Genomic DNA, 15,059 nt, shown 5'->3' with positions numbered 1-15,059 from the left:
CTGTGGGGTGGGGGAGGCGAGGGATGTCGACTCCCGTGAATGAGCTCCGGGCGCTGCGCAAGGAGGAGCTTGTGCAACGGGTGCTGGCATTGCAGGTAGAGAATGCCAGTCTGCGTCGAGAGATGGAGCAGATCCGTCGGCGCACGTCTCGCACCAAAAACTTAGACGCCCACGGCCTTTCGTCGCTTCGGCAAGACTCGGGGGAGCTGCACGGCTGCAGTAGCCCCACAGCGGGCGGCGTTGCATCTCCAAGCGGGAAGGGGAACACGTACACGCTGTCGTTCTCCGTGATGCTGATTGAAAATGGCACCGCCGTCTCGGTGCCGCTTTTCTCCATCATAGATAAAAGTTACATGCGACCCGACGTCCGCGATGCCGACACGCCTGTGGTGGCCTCATCGTTGATGCGGGACGACTACGATTCGGAGTCGCTTCCCCGTCACTCGTTGGATAGCCTGCACCTGGGATGTTGTTCACCCCGTGATAGCGTTGAGGAGCCGCTTGGTAGGGGCACTGAGCTCCGAGGATTTGGTGGGACGTGTGCCGCGACGTCGGTGGCTACTGGTGGGGCAGGCGCGGGTGGCCGGTCGTCCATCTCCTTTGAATTTGTTCCCTCCGACGACGCCAATGAGCCTGCGCCGCAGGACCCCGCGTCGAGCCAGCTGCCCCTTACCTCGCAGCAGCAGGAGCAGAGTCCACACGGGCAGGAGGTGCGTCGTCGAAGTATTCGCCACGAACTTCGTCGCCTGAGTTTAGGACGCGTGTTGAATAAACGCTCGGTTTCGTTGGATCCGGATGCACTTGTGTCATGCCAGACGCTGCGCACCTTTCACTGGCAGATGCTGGAGGGGGTGCGAGGGTTATCCCCGCTCTCCTCGCACGGCAACGCTATCTACCACTACATTGTAAAGAACTTTGCGGTTCGCAATGGATGTCGGCACAGCCCTGGCGACGTTGAGGGCTTTGGCCGCACATTGTGCAGTCTCTGCGGGGAGGTGAAGGCCATCCTACAAAGCGAACCCCGACACGGCAGCGCGGTATCCCCGTGCTACGTCTTTGGCGACCTGCATGGTAACTTTTTGGATCTTTTCTACTTCCTTGACAATCTCATCTCGTTTCAGGATCTGCGCTACGCCCCGCATCGCTTTCTCTTCCTTGGCGATTACGTGGATCGCGGGGACTTTAGCGTGGAGGTGGTGGCGTATCTCTTTGCCATGAAGGTGCTGGCCCCGGAGAAGGTGCTGCTGTTGCGCGGCAACCACGAGGACACGCTCGTCAGCGGCGACATTGCCAGCTACGGCGACACCAGCTTCCTAGCACAGTGCCGCAACCTCTTTGGCCACGCCCTCGGTGAGGAGCTGTGGCACCGTGCAAGTGAGACCTTTGCCTATCTTCCTCTCACAGCGAATATTGACGGACGCATTTTCTGCACCCACGGCGGCATCCCACGTTACCGCGGCGGCGTGGACGACAGGCTGCAGATATTATGTCGTGAGGACTTTCCCGCGCTTGAGTCGTTCTTCAATGTCCCAGAGGACGAGAGCCCGCAGGCGCGCATGTATCGGCAGATGGCCATCGACACCTGTTGGGCCGACCCCGCCGAGGAAGAGAGCGCGCTTGACAAGTGGGGCTTTGGCGCCAACCCGCGGGGCTCTGGTGTTATCCTCTTCGGCTCAGTCGCTGTAGATCAGTTCCTTATGAACTACAACTATGAGTACATCTTCCGTGCCCACCAGGAGAAGTCAGATGGGCTGAAGCTCAGCAAGAGTGCACGGGTCTTTACTATCTTCAGCACCAGCGCGTATGTGGGGCATGAAAACGGTGCCGGGGTTGTGCTCGTTGCGGATAGAAAGATTCGACTGATCATAAAAAATGCTGACACCTGCGCTCAGACGGCCGACGACGACGAGGAGGACGAGGAACGGGAAGGCGATGGTGAGGCTGATATGGCCGTGAGACGGTAAGCCACTACCAGGGCGGGTGACGCATGACAGGCACCCTTCCGTGGGGGGATGGGGGGCGCGGGTTGCTGTACGAGGAGGAACAGAACAGGAGAGTAAAATAACACGGGCGTAAAGCAAAGAAGAGAGGTAGGAGGCTGATGAATTCACACCCCCCGCAGGAAGCGGCGTAGAGAGAAGCAGTAGGGTTGTTTGTATGTTTGTCTCGTTTCTCTCATCAACCCGAGGGAGGTTCTTTTTAAATTTTATTTTTGTTGTTGGCTTGTTTGTTTGAACTCTTCCGCGTTTCTGCCCTGTTGCTGTGCGTCAACCGGGGGAGGAGGGGGGGGGGGGGCGTCGGACTCCCACGGGTCATGAGTACCGCACGTGCTGGTTTATTTGTGCCTTGCCTGGAGAAGGGGGAGGGGGCTTCCTTCTGCCACTGCGGGGGGAGGGGGATGGGGAGACATGTAGATGCATACCAACGTCACACACACACACACGCGTTGGCGCCTTCATGCACGCCAGTACACACACGTGCCGTTTGCTACACCGTCACCAACGCATATATATATATATATATATATATATATGCGTGCCTTTACGTGTATGTCTGTATGGGTTTGTGTATGTATAATATACGTGTGGGTGTCCCGGTCGTCGCACAGCGTTTTCTCTGACTTCTACGCTGCATTTCACTTTATTTGTGGCCTTGTTTTTTTTATTGTTCTTTTTTTTCTCTCCTTTTTTGCTTCCACCTCCTCAGCAGAGTCCGTCAGGGAAAGAGAGATATATACATATATTATAGGAGTTTGAGAAGGGGGAGGGGCGTCAGTAGAATGCAGACGTGGAAATATAAAAGGGTGCGTGGCCACTCGCTAAAGCCGGGAGGGCGGAGTTTGCGGTTGGACCCTGAACTTCGTGTGTCGTCAGTGTTTGGAAACTTCCCTGAGCAAAAGCGGAACGTGGTACGCGTGTTTGATAAGGACGGGGGCCTGAGGACGCGTGAGGTCGGAGTGAAGCGGTTTCAGTTTGCGCGGCTTTCCATCTTTTACATGCTGCGCTCCCTGACCTGGCCAATCTTGTGCACATATCTGTTTGTGCTCTACCTCGCGGTCCTGTTTGTGTTTGCGATGCTGTACTTTATCTGGGGCAGCGTGTGTGGGGCGTGGCAAGGCACCACCTGGGCAACGGCGCTCTACTTCACCGTCGTGAGTCTCGCAGCAAATGGCGGCTACTTTGGTGAGCCGGCCGACACGATGCTGTGCCCCACCCACCCCTGCTTCTCTGGTCGCACCTTTATTGTGATGCTGCTGTCGTACACCAATATCATATTTGTCGGGCTGGTGGCGGCTCTCGTGGTGGGAAAGGCGGAGTACGGCGGGAAGCTCAGCCAGCGCATCGTGTTCAGCGACTTCTGCTCCCTGACACCGCTGCCGGGGCGCCGGGATCGCAGCTGGTGCCTCACCTTCCGCATGGCGAACAGCGACGGACAGAAGCCGCTGGCACACGGCAGGCTGCGGGTGTTTATCATCACTGCAGAGCCGCTCAAGGACCACCGTATGCTCTGCAAGGCGGATACGACAACGCAGCACGCTGGAACGGCACCTGGAAAACTGCCGCGCGGCAAAGGCGAGGACGACGGTGGACGCCAACGGTCCCACAGGGCGCCGACGCCAGTCGCGGAACCCGCTCGTGAAACGGGCGAGGCAGAGAGGGAGGCAAGTGCAGGTTTTCACTCATGCCTGGGCACGCCGCGGGATGAAGTCGCACAGGAAGAAGCGCCGGGGGAGGCCCGCCAGACGCCTGTGCGTGGCGAGCGGCAGCGCCGTCGCCGTCAGAAGAGGCAGCAATCCCCAAAGGTGTGTGAAGCCTCGACGGAAGGAGGCGGGGAAGGCGAGGAGGATGCGGCAGGGGCAAAGAGTATCGCTCTCCTGTCGATAACTGAGGTCGGCGGCAGCAACAGCAGCGCGGCCGCTGTTGATGTCGTTGGTGGCCAGAGGCACAAGGACTACGATCCGTTGCTTTCCGCCACAACGGGGGGAGATCCTGTACAGCAGCGATATTCTGCCACTCAGCAACACTCCATCGTTGATGCTGGTGGCTCTTCCGGCTACTCCGAGGTGCGCATTCCGGTAGCGGTGGCAGGCGGTGCTGGTGGCAACGATGACAGCGACAGCAATGAGGATTATGATGGCTTTGAGCGGGTTAGCATTTGCGTGGAGGAGCTGCGCTGGGAATGCCCCAATGAGCGGTACGTGGAGGCGCGCCAAGGCCAACTTGCACTGTGGGTTCCGGTGAGTATCACGCATGTTATTGACCGCCATAGTCCCCTTTACCGCTACATGGGACACGCGGGGGCGGACGACGCGGAGCCAGCGACGATGATGCAACCCGGCGCAGCAGGGTGGGCGACGAACTCTCTCTGCTCATTCCAGATAGTCGCCACCTTTGATGCGACGGAGATGGAAAGCGGGGCCAACATCATGGCAAAGCGCACCTACACGGCGCACGACATCGTCGCACACTATCAGTTTTCGAATAAAATGGTGCTTGTTCGGCCCGGCAGCCGGGAGGTGCTGGTAGACTACCACTACTTTAACGAGATGCTCCCTGTGCCCACGGGGGAGTATGTCGCCACTGACAAGGATGTACCGCATAAGAGTGCATGACTAGTTTAGCATTACATGACGGCCCTCGTTGTGCCTGCATTTCTCCTTCCTTTCTGTGTGGAAGTGTGTGCGTGCGTGGAATTTATTTTTGCAAACTCCTCGGGAAGGGGAGGGAGGGGCGGGGGGCATAGAACACGCTTCCTCCTCCTCCGACCCGTAAAAAAAAAAAAAAAAACCTGCACGGGAGCGGCGACATGCGGGCAAAATAGAAAAGCAGAAAGAAAAAAACGGAATGAATGTACTGTGGATGAATGACGTGATGAGTTACTCCGGCCTTTTATCGATATTTTTGTATTGGATTTTTTTTTGATTTGGTTCTTGTTGAGAGTCTCCAGGGGAAATGACTGCGCCTCTCGGGTGTGTGTTGCCGACACGCACATATCCGCCCGCCTACGGCCATGCCACTCACCTTCTCCTATTGCCAGCATGGACCTTCTCGCAGATGGCCCGCCTCAACCTCACCCCGCACCGGAGCAGCCGGGTTTAAGTCACCTTCGGCCCAGCTTCGTCTTTGCGTCATTACTAGATGATCCCAGCAACGGAGAAAGAGTCGCCTCTAACTTCTTCGCCTCTGTTTGCTGGAAGGAAAGTGTTGTGGTCCTGCCGGCCGCTTGGGAGATATACCAAGTAATTGATTTTTTTATTTTGTTGTTCTTGTTTTACGTGTCTGTTTTTTCCACAATGAACAGGTGTAAGTCCCTAGGCTGTCCTTTTTCTTCTTCTTTTTTTCATCTTCCGAGATGGTTGGGGTCACCCTGAGCGTGAGAAAGAGGGAGGATTTGTTTGTATTGCTTTTTTTTTGCTTGTTTTTTCTTTTTTTTGGCTTGAGGCGCCCTGCGTAGTAGTTGTTCTTATCTTTTTGTATTTTAGCTTCTCTTGTTGGTGTTTCGTTTTTGGTGGTTTTTTTTTTGTTTGACCGCTTCCGCGGCTAGTTGCGTCAACGCTCGTTCTGAGGTTCAGCGCGGTGACAGACTACTGCATTTTTAGAGGAGGCAAGGGTGAGGGGGGAACTCAGAGGATGGAAAAGTACAGAAAGTTCGCGGATGCCGCAACGGGCATCAACCCCTTCGCGCTGGTGCGGTCACCCACAACCCTTTCCTTGGTGATTGCCGCGGCACTGTTTCCCCTCCGCCTTGCGGGGGCGCTGCTGCTGCTACTGCCTCTGCTCTTTGTGCTGGATGTGCTGGTGTATGCCTTCTTCCTCGTCCCAGGCATGTCGTGTGTATCGCGGCTGCTGCTCGCGCCCTGCCAGCGAGGCCTGCTTCGGGGCCTGCTCTTCGCCGGCGGCAACCTTGGCCTCACGCGGGAGTCGCCGAAGACGGTGGCGATGGCAAACGCGGCAGGCAGGGACGCAGCACCAGCGGCTGGGGACGTTGTGGTGGTGAACATGCAGTCTCCCTGGGATATGTGCGTGCTTGAGGTGGCTGGGCTGCTGCCGCGGTGCATAGTCGCCTTCTACGTTGGTGGAGCCGCCACCACCACTACCGCCGGGGCGTCAGCGAAGAAGACGGACGACGACGGCAGCAGCAGCGACGGGCTTTTAGTGGTGGGGCCGTCCCCGCTGCAGCGCTGGCACGTGTGGTGGCACATTTACGGAACGGGGACCGTCGAATTTCTCCGTGCCGCGGCTGCTTGCGGTGGTAGTGGGGCCGGCAACAGCGGCCACAATGGGTCGGTCGTCCACCTTACGAGGCTGCAGCAGCGATGTGAGCGCCTTGGCGTGCCGCTCATATTTTTCCCGGAAGGCAGCTGCACAAATGGCAAGGGGATGTTGATCACCGCACCGCTGCGGACCCGCACTGCCCCAAGACGCGTCTTTGTCGCCGCCATTGATTACGACACCACGGCGGTGCACACGGTGCTGCGTCCACGTCGGTTGTTGTCGTTTTTGTTTTCTATGAGCGCGTCTCTGCACGGCAGCCACGACCCAGCGTGGTACAGCCCCCCCTTCCCCGTAGCCACTCTGCGGATGGCGGTGTTGACGGCGAGCCCACCGACTGCCACCGGCGAGGGCGACACCGCCGTCGTGTGGGAAAGTGCAAAGGTGCGGCAGGCTTTGTGCGCCGCGTCAAGGTCGCGGCGGGCGTTGGCGGTTGGTCTGCGTGAGAAGTGCGGCTACGCCGAGGCGTGCGAGGGCAGGAGGGCGGGGAACGTTTTCAAGTAACAAACGTCCCCACGTGTCGAGGCAAGAGCCTGATATCAGAACCGCAACCAACACGCAACATGGAGTGTATTGACGAGGAAGAAGAGGGATGAAAATGAAAATAAAAAATAAAGATAAAAAATGTCTTTTCAGTCCAGTCAATTTATTCTTTCTTCTCTATTTATTTTTCTTTTGAGTTCGCTACTCTTCTTGCCCTAGTTGCCTTCCTGGCTTACAAGGGCATCTACGGCGTATGTCCCAGCAACCACACCGTTACCACAAGTTGCCATGGTGGAAGCGGATTGTGCTTGACACGGCGTACCGGCAACGTGTGAAGACGCTCGCAACGCAGCGCCACCGTGAGGAGATGCAGCTACTGCAGGACTTTCCACGCGAGGTGGCATCCGCCGCCTGGGACGACGGCAGACCAATCCCCCGGTCAGCACAGTACATCTGCGTGGAGGAGGAGTCCTGTGCGTGGGCCACGCGGCACCCGGAAAGTATGATTAAAGTATCCGCCTTCCGCAACCTGCGAACGGCAGCGGCGTCTGTCGTCGTTGCCAGCAACCGAACAGAGGAACGAGACGCACAGATTATTGCGGAGGTAAAGCGGTTGTACGACGCTGAGACGGCATCGGAGCGGCTCTACGGACTTTCTTATGTATGGAATCGTCCACTCCCGCCAAACGGCCTCATTCGTGTGTGGCCTGACCCTACATCCGCTATGTGGCCCGCGTTGCTGGCCGCCTCTGCAGCCACTGTGCCCTGCCACCTGACCCTGCCAGCCCCAGAGGGTAATCTCGCGCTGTTTCTAGGGATGAGACCCACGTGCCTGACTGACCCCCTTTGCATCAACGTTTTCCGCCGCAATGGTGAGTACCTTGGAGCGTGGCGTCAGTCACTGTTTCTCATTCGCTTCAAAGTTATTTGCTGGGCGTTGCACGAGGAGGAGCGTCAGCGCACCTGCGGCGTGGTGGGCCGCCCAGTGCTAGCATCCGACAAGGCCATGCCAGCCCTTGTGTGTGGGCGGACACTACAAAATGTTCCGGTGCTTCCCTTGCCTCTGCTACGCCTGCAGCGTGGGACGGTCACATTCAGTGAGAAGATGCGCCGCCTAAACCTTCACAGCCTCCACCCTCCACTGACGTGGGAGGGTATCGCCCCCGCCCCCTCCACCTACCGGGCGGAGCAGGCGTACCAGAATTGGCACGCGCTGCACCGGGGCTCAGCTGTAGTGCAGCAGGCCGTGCGAGATGTGTTTAACTTGCTGCCGCAAAATGAGAACAGGTTACTGACAAAGACCACGTACGTCGAGTTCTTTTTGGATCTGTTAAACCTCTTCTTTCCAACGCACATTTCCTCCGCCAACATTGCCATTGCGGAGGAGGAGTGGGTGTACCGCGGCACCACAGACTTGGTGAGTTTTGAGACCTTTTACGAAAAGTTTTTTAGCTTTCCGTTTATTTTTCTGCGTGACCTCAACACCGTGACGCGAGATCAGTACGTGGAGGTGTGGTGCCTGATTCGCATCTGCCTTTTGGGGGATGCGGACGCCATTCCCCCCAATTTGTGCAGTATAATCGCCTTGGAATCGTCCTCCACCAGGACAGTTGGCATGACGTCTCTCAATACGACGACGGCGAAGGCTCACGTTGCGGCGTCTCACATCACTGCCTACAGCAGACCACGGCGGCCGATGACGGTGCTGGATGCCACCTTGTGCTCCATGGATAAGTTGAAGTATTTGGGGCAGCGTGAGGTCCCGCCGCTCATTGGGGACATTTATGGCGTCACCCAGGAAGACGTGCTGCGGCTGGGGGAGAGGAACTTTCACAACACAGACAACTACGCACTGCACGAGGTACGGCGGGCGGCAATAGTGCGGGACGACGCGCACGACATGTTGTCGCCCGTCAAGGTGAAGGCCGCTGTGCATGCGAGGGGTCAACGGTTGCTCTCGCAGATCGCAAAATCTCTGCGCCGGCAACAACTGCAGAAAGAGGCCCAGAAGAGGCAGAGCTGCGGCAAGGAGAGGGAAAGGAGCACGGAGGGCGAGGAGGGCACCGGTGCCAGTTATGAGGTTATTAAAATTGATGAGCATGGAGAGGCGGAGGAGGGCAACTACTCTGCGCTCCTCGAATGCAGCACCTCCTCTGGGCAACGTCCCCGACAAGACAAGAGGAGAGCCGAGATGGGGTGCGTGAAAGGAACGGGGAGGTTCCGCGCGGAGTTGGAGAAGATTGAGGAAGAGCGTGTGAAGAAGCAGCTGGTGGAGACCTCGGTGTTTTACCGGCATCGGCGCATGCGACGGCATGCCGAACGAGCAAAGCTCCTCTCGCACGTCTCCCGCAGCCACAGCTCGTGGGAGTTGTACCGGCAGGATGTTTTTGAGCTCCAACACGAGTCGCTGGATGAAGAGGAGGATCATCTGTTGGCATTCGTCCGGGACCTTCCAGACGACTTCTTTGACGATGAAAATTCGCTGCGGACGCGGTACTGCGTCTACGCCGCCCGCCTTTGCGCACTTGCGGAGCGCGCCAGACACGGCAATCCCGATGCGACGGGACCTTCTTCGCTGGCGCTGCTGCGGACAAACTTGTCGGGCACGTTAACCGGAGTCGAAGCGGAGTTGGTCTCCTCGTACATGTTGCCGAGCTCGCCGAAGAGTACTGTAGGTGGCAGTGTGCCTCCGTCCAGACGTGGATTGGAGTCAAGACGCGAGTTGTTGCCTAAAGAGGCAGGCTGGGTGTCGCCTGCCTCGAACCTGGCGTCAGTGAGCGTGGGAAAAACACTCAAGCTCTCTAGTGGGGAGGGGAAAGCGAATTTTTTGGCGCCGTCGTTGGTATTCAGCACTGTAGTTAGTCGGAATCCAGCAGACGGGGTGTGCGGCGACAGAGTGATCAATGACGTGCGTTCCCGGCGAACAGCTTTGCAGCGAGGGGAAATGGTGGGGCCAAAGCGGGCGCTGCAGCTTCGGTTGCAACTAAAGCAGGAGTTGAACCGCCGCTATAATGCAATGCTTGCGGCGCGACCGCGCCACCTGCTTCCCGCCTCCGTGAACGCCGCAAGGAAAGGGGCTGCCGCTGCGGGTAGAGGCCACGTCGGGGCGGGCGCCCGTCGGCTGCCATCTCAGCAGGATGCCTGAGATGCATTTTACTCCACTTGTTGTTGTTGTTGTTGTTTTTCTTTTTTGCGCCGTACTCGGTGAAGGGAGGGGGTAGAGGAATGCATGTTTTTTGTTTTTTTTATTGTACAACTTGCTCGGCGCGTTCCCCGGTGGGTGTCGACACTCACGGGAGGAAGCTGCCACATGCGTTGATGGCAGTGGCTGTGCTTCTGGACCTTCCTTTTTGTTTTGTTTGTTTGTCTTGATATTATGTGGTGTTGGACGTGGATGTTTATGGACGTGTGTGTGTTCCCATTGAGTCGAGGCTTGAAGCAGAGGAGGCGCCGTGTAAGAAGAATGTGTCTTTGCTTGTTTTCTCACTCTTACTCCCCCTCTTTTTTTTTGGTTTGTTTTTGTGTGCGTGTTTGCTGTGGTTGCCGCTGTGAAAGAAGGCCAAGACACCTTTGACTTATGTAAAAGTACCAAGTACCTTGGCAGACGGTGACTGGCGTGCCACTTCTGCCCCTGATGTCATTTTTTCCTGTTGTTTGAGTTTTTTTTTTCCGTTGATCTCGTTCTGAGCTTGCTGCTCGCAACAGAGGGGAGTGCGGCCCGCGGGGATTTTGCTCCGCCACGGTTACGGGTGCCGCCCCTTGCAAGCTCCCCCGTATCCCCGTTCTTTTTATATTCCGTTCTTTGTTGTGCGCATGTGCAAGCATATTTCTGGCTTCGCCTGCTGCAGCATGGCTGTTGGGGGCGGTGTTCTGGCGCCGTCGACGGCGGGGACGCAGATCATCCACTTGGTTTCCCGCCTTGTCGTGGGTGTGCGGCTCCACGGCACTATCGCCGCTCTCAATCTGCGAGGCTGCGGCCAGCTGAAGTGCCGCCCGTTTCTCTGCTACTTTGCTGAGACGTTGCGCCGCCTTCGCTGCGACGTGATGCTTTTCCTTCCTGTCGCTGCCAGCATGGGGACACGGGAGCTGGAGCAGCTCAACGACACGGAGTTTCCGTGCAGCTACCGCATGGTGAATGACCCGACGTCGGGGACGGTGGCGGGGGCAGAAGCGGTCGGGCGGCGCGGGCGAACTTCAAGGACCCGCTTTGCCGCATAGCGGCAGAGCAGCAGACATCTCCCAGTCGCATTTTGTTTATTGAGTCCGAGATTAACTACCGTTTCAGCCCCGTGCAGACGCTGGTGGTGGAGGTGTTTCGGCTGCACCGCATTCGTCAACGGCGAGAAGGGGCGGCGGAGGAGCTGCGCAGGGCGGAACACTATCATGCGGCGCTGTTAGAGTCCGAGTATGCGTGGACGCAGGGGCGCTGCGAGCCAGGCCCACGTCCCGCGCCGCACTCGCTTCCGTTCTCCGTGGAGTTGCACAGTGAGGCACGGGCGGAGCACCGGGAGCAACTGCGTTCCGCGGCACTTGCCATCAACCGTGAGGACTACACGCTGGTGGCGCTGGCCGGGATGCTAGTGGAGCTCGCCGCGGCCGATATTGCTGTGGCGGATTACCTCTGCGTGGAGCCGCTGGTGAAGAAGCTCACGGTGCCCTCTCACGGGGAGGTGCATTACCTTCCGATGGAGAACTGCAACGACATGGAGCTGTGGGACTGGGCCGCCGTGGAGGTGCGTGAGGCGAGGGCGAAGGGAGAGGCGGCCGTCGTGCCGGACGTGGAGGAGCGGGCGGAGCACAAGGGTCTATTCAAGTGAGACACAGTTTATATATATATATATATATATGCCTACTATTTCTCTCTCTCTCTCGCAGGCGCTGCGTCTCTCTCACCTTCACTCGCTCACTATGTGTGTGTGTGTACTTTGTGTTGCCTGCCCGCGTGTGCACTTCTGTCCCCGCTCATGCCTCTCCAGGAACGAAGCAACCATCACAAACCAAGCAAGCAAAGAAACTTGACGAGCGGCCCTGAGGGAACATATATATATATATACTCACCATTGTTGTCAGCGGCTCCAGCATTGTTGCGGCTGTTCCTTTAGAGAGATCGTCGCGGTAATAAAAGTAACAACAAAGAGGAAGAAGTCGGCGCGGCAGCAACAACAACAAAAAAAAAAAACAAGAGCGAGAAAAAAAAAAAGTTTCAAAAGGAACGATGAGCACGTCGCTGGTGACACTTCCTAACGTCCTTTCCTCGGACTGCACGTACTATGCCGGGGACCCGGAGCTGCTGAAGAGTGAGCGGTACGCGGAGCGAATCTCAAAGCTGCTGCAGTCGGAGAAGGCGGACCTCCTTGCCGCCCGCGTCGCCATTCACGCTCAGCTGCGCGACGCCTTCAGGGACGACAATGTGCAGAAGATGCTGCGGCCGTACCTTCGCCCGGACGAGAACTTTCAGACGTTGCTTGATGACGCCAAGAGTCGCGCCAAGTTTTTTTCGCGGAAGCAGCAGGAGTTGCAGGCGGACGTTATGTCCAGTGCAGAGCAGGTGGCGCTGCGGGAAGCTCATCGCGAGTTGGCCGCGTGGGAGCGGGAGAACGCGGTGCTCTTGCGGCATCAGATGTTTATGTCCTACACGCCCGCCACAACGCTGCTTCTGGAGAGCGCCGCCACGATTGCCCTCTACCGCCAGTATTCCGCCCTTGAGGAGGGGGATTACACAAGCGAGAGCAGCAACGGGGAGGTGCCTGCGCAACTGGTGAAGATGGGGGCCCGGCCACTCTTCACCGTCCAGGAGCCCAGTAAGGAGTTTGCGGTAGACGAGCATACCAAGATGTTCTCCCAGCATGTCCTGCAGAACAAGCGGGTGGAATACGAGGAGAAGCGAGCGTTGGTGTTGCAGCACCGGAAGCAGTTGGAGGAGTGCCCATCGCTGCAGCGGCTGCAGAAGTTTATCAACACACGCAACGATATTTTTCGCAATTACGGTATCGACCGGCTTGTCTCGCTCCGTGTGCGCCGGGACAAGGCGCTGGCTGAGCCGTACGAGGGCGGCGAGGATGCGACGGTGGCGGGTTTATTGCCCACGAACGAGATCATGCGCAGCCGCCGTGTGGCGCAGTACTCGCTGGCCAAGATTGTGGAGCAGTGTCACAAGAACTACGTCAGCATCCTCACCACGGAGGACTGGGATGCCCTGCGGTCGAGCACAAGCTTCGACAACCGTGAGACGCTGCAGCGGCTGAGACCGTTGAAGGACCTGGATACCTTCCGGTACTGGTTCCTGTCCAGCATCACGGCGGATGCTCCGCAGATTGGGCCAAACAAGCTCGTAGGGAAGAACCCCACCCCCGTCGAGGAGTACAAGAAATTCTGGCAGCCGCAAAAGCCAAACTACGTGCCCTCGCTGAACACGGCGCACAGGCAACAGTTCAAGGCTCTGGCAGCCCGCCGCGGGTTTCCCCACCTCGTCGTTCTCTCCCCTGTCACCTACTCCTACATGCAAAATAATGATCCCAACTCCATTGTGAAGGGGGAATTGGACCTGATGGTCTACGATCAAACCAACGAGAAGGTCTTGATGATGATTGTTAATTCCCATGACGAGCGCCGCCCACGCGGGGCCTTTCTGCGCGGGCAGGAGGAACGCTACCGATTTGCCGCTATCATTCGCGCCGCGATTACAAACGAGAACCTGTTGTACGACTTTCAGTGTCAGGGGACGGTGGCGGAGTATTTCTTTGACGCGGAGGCGGGATCGGAGGAGAACTACTACTGTATTATGGCCCCCATCAGGATCTCACAGAAAGTGGGCGCCGTCGTCAAGGTGCCAGTGATGGCCCTGCGCCCATTTACCACATGTCCACCGCGGTACTTTCTTCTTGGTTCGAACTGGGGCGTTAGCTCCAGCAATGACAGGAACCCCTACGCCATCTCCTACATGCACGCTGAACTAAATGAAGACGCCATTGTCTTGCAGCAGAGTATTGCAGAGGGATTCGTGCAGAAAAATGTAATGCCACAACTTCTCACGCGCAAGGAGGGACTTGAGATCATGAAACAAGAAAAGGAGCAACGGGCACGCGAGCAACGCGAGTCCGTCTCTGCACGCTCAGGGGTCGTCTCAACTTCCGCACGTGGAACCCGCTCGTTGGGGCAAACCCCGCGTCACACCACCACCTACGCCAACGACGCCGCATCCACGCTGGCGGAGGAAGATGAGGAAGACGGGGGCATTCTCCCCGAGGAGGAGGATCCACTCGCTCCCGAACTCCCGGGAGACGCACTGCGGCCTGTGCGGGAAGCCTTACTCAACAGGCGCTTCTTGCTGCAGCCCGGGTATATCCAGCGACGCGCGAAGGATCAGGTGATCAAGCAGCTTCCGGCGGTGAAGGACGGTCAACTGCGGACCCCGCTTATGGTGTTTCAAGATCTCATGAAAACAAAGCACGGGGAGGGGGAAACGTACTCTAGTCAACCGCCAAGTGCACGCAGCCGCTTGAACGCTAGTACCACCAACAATACAAGCACCCAACTAAAGGGCAGTCCTAGACCAACCACGCGAGTCGCCGCCGGTGTCTCTTGGTTTTAACTGAGCGGTGGTGGCGTAGGGAACTTGTGCTATACGAGGGAATCGTTGGGACCGCCGACATCAAGGATGAGGGGGAAACACGAATGGCGAGGGTCTGGTGTTACGCCCCCTGAAAGTGATTACGGCTGCCTAGACACGTGGACGTGCACACATTGCAGGACACGCCTAGAAATCTTGTATCCATGTTGGAAAGGTGTGCGAGCGCGGTTTCAGAATGAAAATATACATGTGGCACACCAGCCACAAGAAGAGATGATAGAAGCAAAGGAGAAACAAAACCGATGACAGAAGAGAAAGCAGAGGGGAGTGGGAGGGTGGGGAGAGGGGTTTGGTAGTTATCTGTTTATGGGTATGTCCTCCTCGTCAGTTGTTTCGCGCTTCCCAGACACACACACACACACACACACACGGCTGTGAGGCGTTAAACAACACCAACAGGTATGTAGCGTGAAGGGGGAGTAGAGAATGAATTATGGTGCGGAGTGGTGGTTGTTTCATCGTTTTCTATTATTTTTTTGATTGTTGTTGTCTAGTTCGTTTTTACTTTTAGATGTGTTTGTGTGTGCAATTGGAGGAATTTTGGGCAGGAAACTGCGTGAGGCACGGTGCTGCCGGCCCCCGTTGCGCCGCGGTAGACAAGGAATGAAGAGTATCGGAGCGCACGCACACGCGCACAAACACAAACACAAATATACAGTGAGGGAGAGTGGAAA

General features: G+C 57.3%; 6 protein-coding genes across 6 annotated transcripts, besides 13 other annotated features; all 6 read left to right on the top strand.

Moving 5' to 3' along the window:
* Nucleotides 1-23: 23 nt before the first annotated feature.
* TraAM80_02235 (putative serine/threonine protein phosphatase) lies at nucleotides 24-1,964 on the top strand (the record flags this gene model as incomplete). The annotated part of the gene is made up of 1 exon (XM_029379246.1): nucleotides 24-1,964. The coding sequence occupies one exon, from the start codon at nucleotides 24-26 to the stop codon at nucleotides 1,962-1,964; it is 1,941 nt and encodes a 646-aa protein (XP_029240928.1).
* A 309-nt stretch (nucleotides 1,965-2,273) lies between these two features.
* Nucleotides 2,274-2,295: a microsatellite.
* Nucleotides 2,296-2,505: 210 nt separating this feature from the next.
* Nucleotides 2,506-2,533: a microsatellite.
* A 13-nt stretch (nucleotides 2,534-2,546) lies between these two features.
* Nucleotides 2,547-2,575: a microsatellite.
* Nucleotides 2,576-2,779: 204 nt separating this feature from the next.
* On the top strand, nucleotides 2,780-4,612 carry TraAM80_02234 (oligoribonuclease; the record flags this gene model as incomplete). The annotated part of the gene is made up of 1 exon (XM_029379245.1): nucleotides 2,780-4,612. The coding sequence occupies one exon, from the start codon at nucleotides 2,780-2,782 to the stop codon at nucleotides 4,610-4,612; it is 1,833 nt and encodes a 610-aa protein (XP_029240927.1).
* A 158-nt stretch (nucleotides 4,613-4,770) lies between these two features.
* Nucleotides 4,771-4,787: a microsatellite.
* A 534-nt stretch (nucleotides 4,788-5,321) lies between these two features.
* Nucleotides 5,322-5,348: a sequence feature (GA-rich).
* Nucleotides 5,349-5,390: 42 nt separating this feature from the next.
* Nucleotides 5,391-5,433: a sequence feature (A-rich).
* A 197-nt stretch (nucleotides 5,434-5,630) lies between these two features.
* On the top strand, nucleotides 5,631-6,776 carry TraAM80_02233 (acyltransferase; the record flags this gene model as incomplete). The annotated part of the gene is made up of 1 exon (XM_029379244.1): nucleotides 5,631-6,776. The coding sequence occupies one exon, from the start codon at nucleotides 5,631-5,633 to the stop codon at nucleotides 6,774-6,776; it is 1,146 nt and encodes a 381-aa protein (XP_029240926.1).
* An 88-nt stretch (nucleotides 6,777-6,864) lies between these two features.
* Nucleotides 6,865-6,896: a microsatellite.
* Nucleotides 6,897-7,008: 112 nt separating this feature from the next.
* Nucleotides 7,009-9,900, top strand: TraAM80_02232 (uncharacterized protein; the record flags this gene model as incomplete). Its single annotated transcript, XM_029379243.1, has 1 exon — nucleotides 7,009-9,900. The coding sequence occupies one exon, from the start codon at nucleotides 7,009-7,011 to the stop codon at nucleotides 9,898-9,900; it is 2,892 nt and encodes a 963-aa protein (XP_029240925.1).
* A 17-nt stretch (nucleotides 9,901-9,917) lies between these two features.
* Nucleotides 9,918-9,946: a microsatellite.
* A 622-nt stretch (nucleotides 9,947-10,568) lies between these two features.
* On the top strand, nucleotides 10,569-10,973 carry TraAM80_02231 (uncharacterized protein; the record flags this gene model as incomplete). The annotated part of the gene is made up of 1 exon (XM_029379242.1): nucleotides 10,569-10,973. One exon carries the CDS (start codon nucleotides 10,569-10,571, stop codon nucleotides 10,971-10,973), a length of 405 nt encoding a protein of 134 aa, XP_029240924.1.
* A 608-nt stretch (nucleotides 10,974-11,581) lies between these two features.
* Nucleotides 11,582-11,602: a microsatellite.
* Nucleotides 11,603-11,612: 10 nt separating this feature from the next.
* Nucleotides 11,613-11,663: a sequence feature (GA-rich).
* Nucleotides 11,664-11,913: 250 nt separating this feature from the next.
* Nucleotides 11,914-11,955: a microsatellite.
* A 15-nt stretch (nucleotides 11,956-11,970) lies between these two features.
* On the top strand, nucleotides 11,971-14,346 carry TraAM80_02230 (uncharacterized protein; the record flags this gene model as incomplete). The annotated part of the gene is made up of 1 exon (XM_029379241.1): nucleotides 11,971-14,346. The coding sequence occupies one exon, from the start codon at nucleotides 11,971-11,973 to the stop codon at nucleotides 14,344-14,346; it is 2,376 nt and encodes a 791-aa protein (XP_029240923.1).
* Nucleotides 14,347-14,636: 290 nt separating this feature from the next.
* Nucleotides 14,637-14,673: a microsatellite.
* Nucleotides 14,674-14,728: 55 nt separating this feature from the next.
* Nucleotides 14,729-14,755: a microsatellite.
* Nucleotides 14,756-15,059: the final 304 nt, after the last annotated feature.

The sequence above is a fragment of the Trypanosoma rangeli genome (assembly GCF_003719475.1).
Source record: "Trypanosoma rangeli strain AM80 chromosome Unknown Tra_15.4_contig_00049, whole genome shotgun sequence".
Taxonomy (NCBI): Eukaryota; Euglenozoa; class Kinetoplastea; order Trypanosomatida; family Trypanosomatidae; genus Trypanosoma; species Trypanosoma rangeli.
The sequence above is the reverse complement of the archived record's forward strand: the minus strand, read 5'-3'. Positions and strand labels throughout refer to the sequence as shown.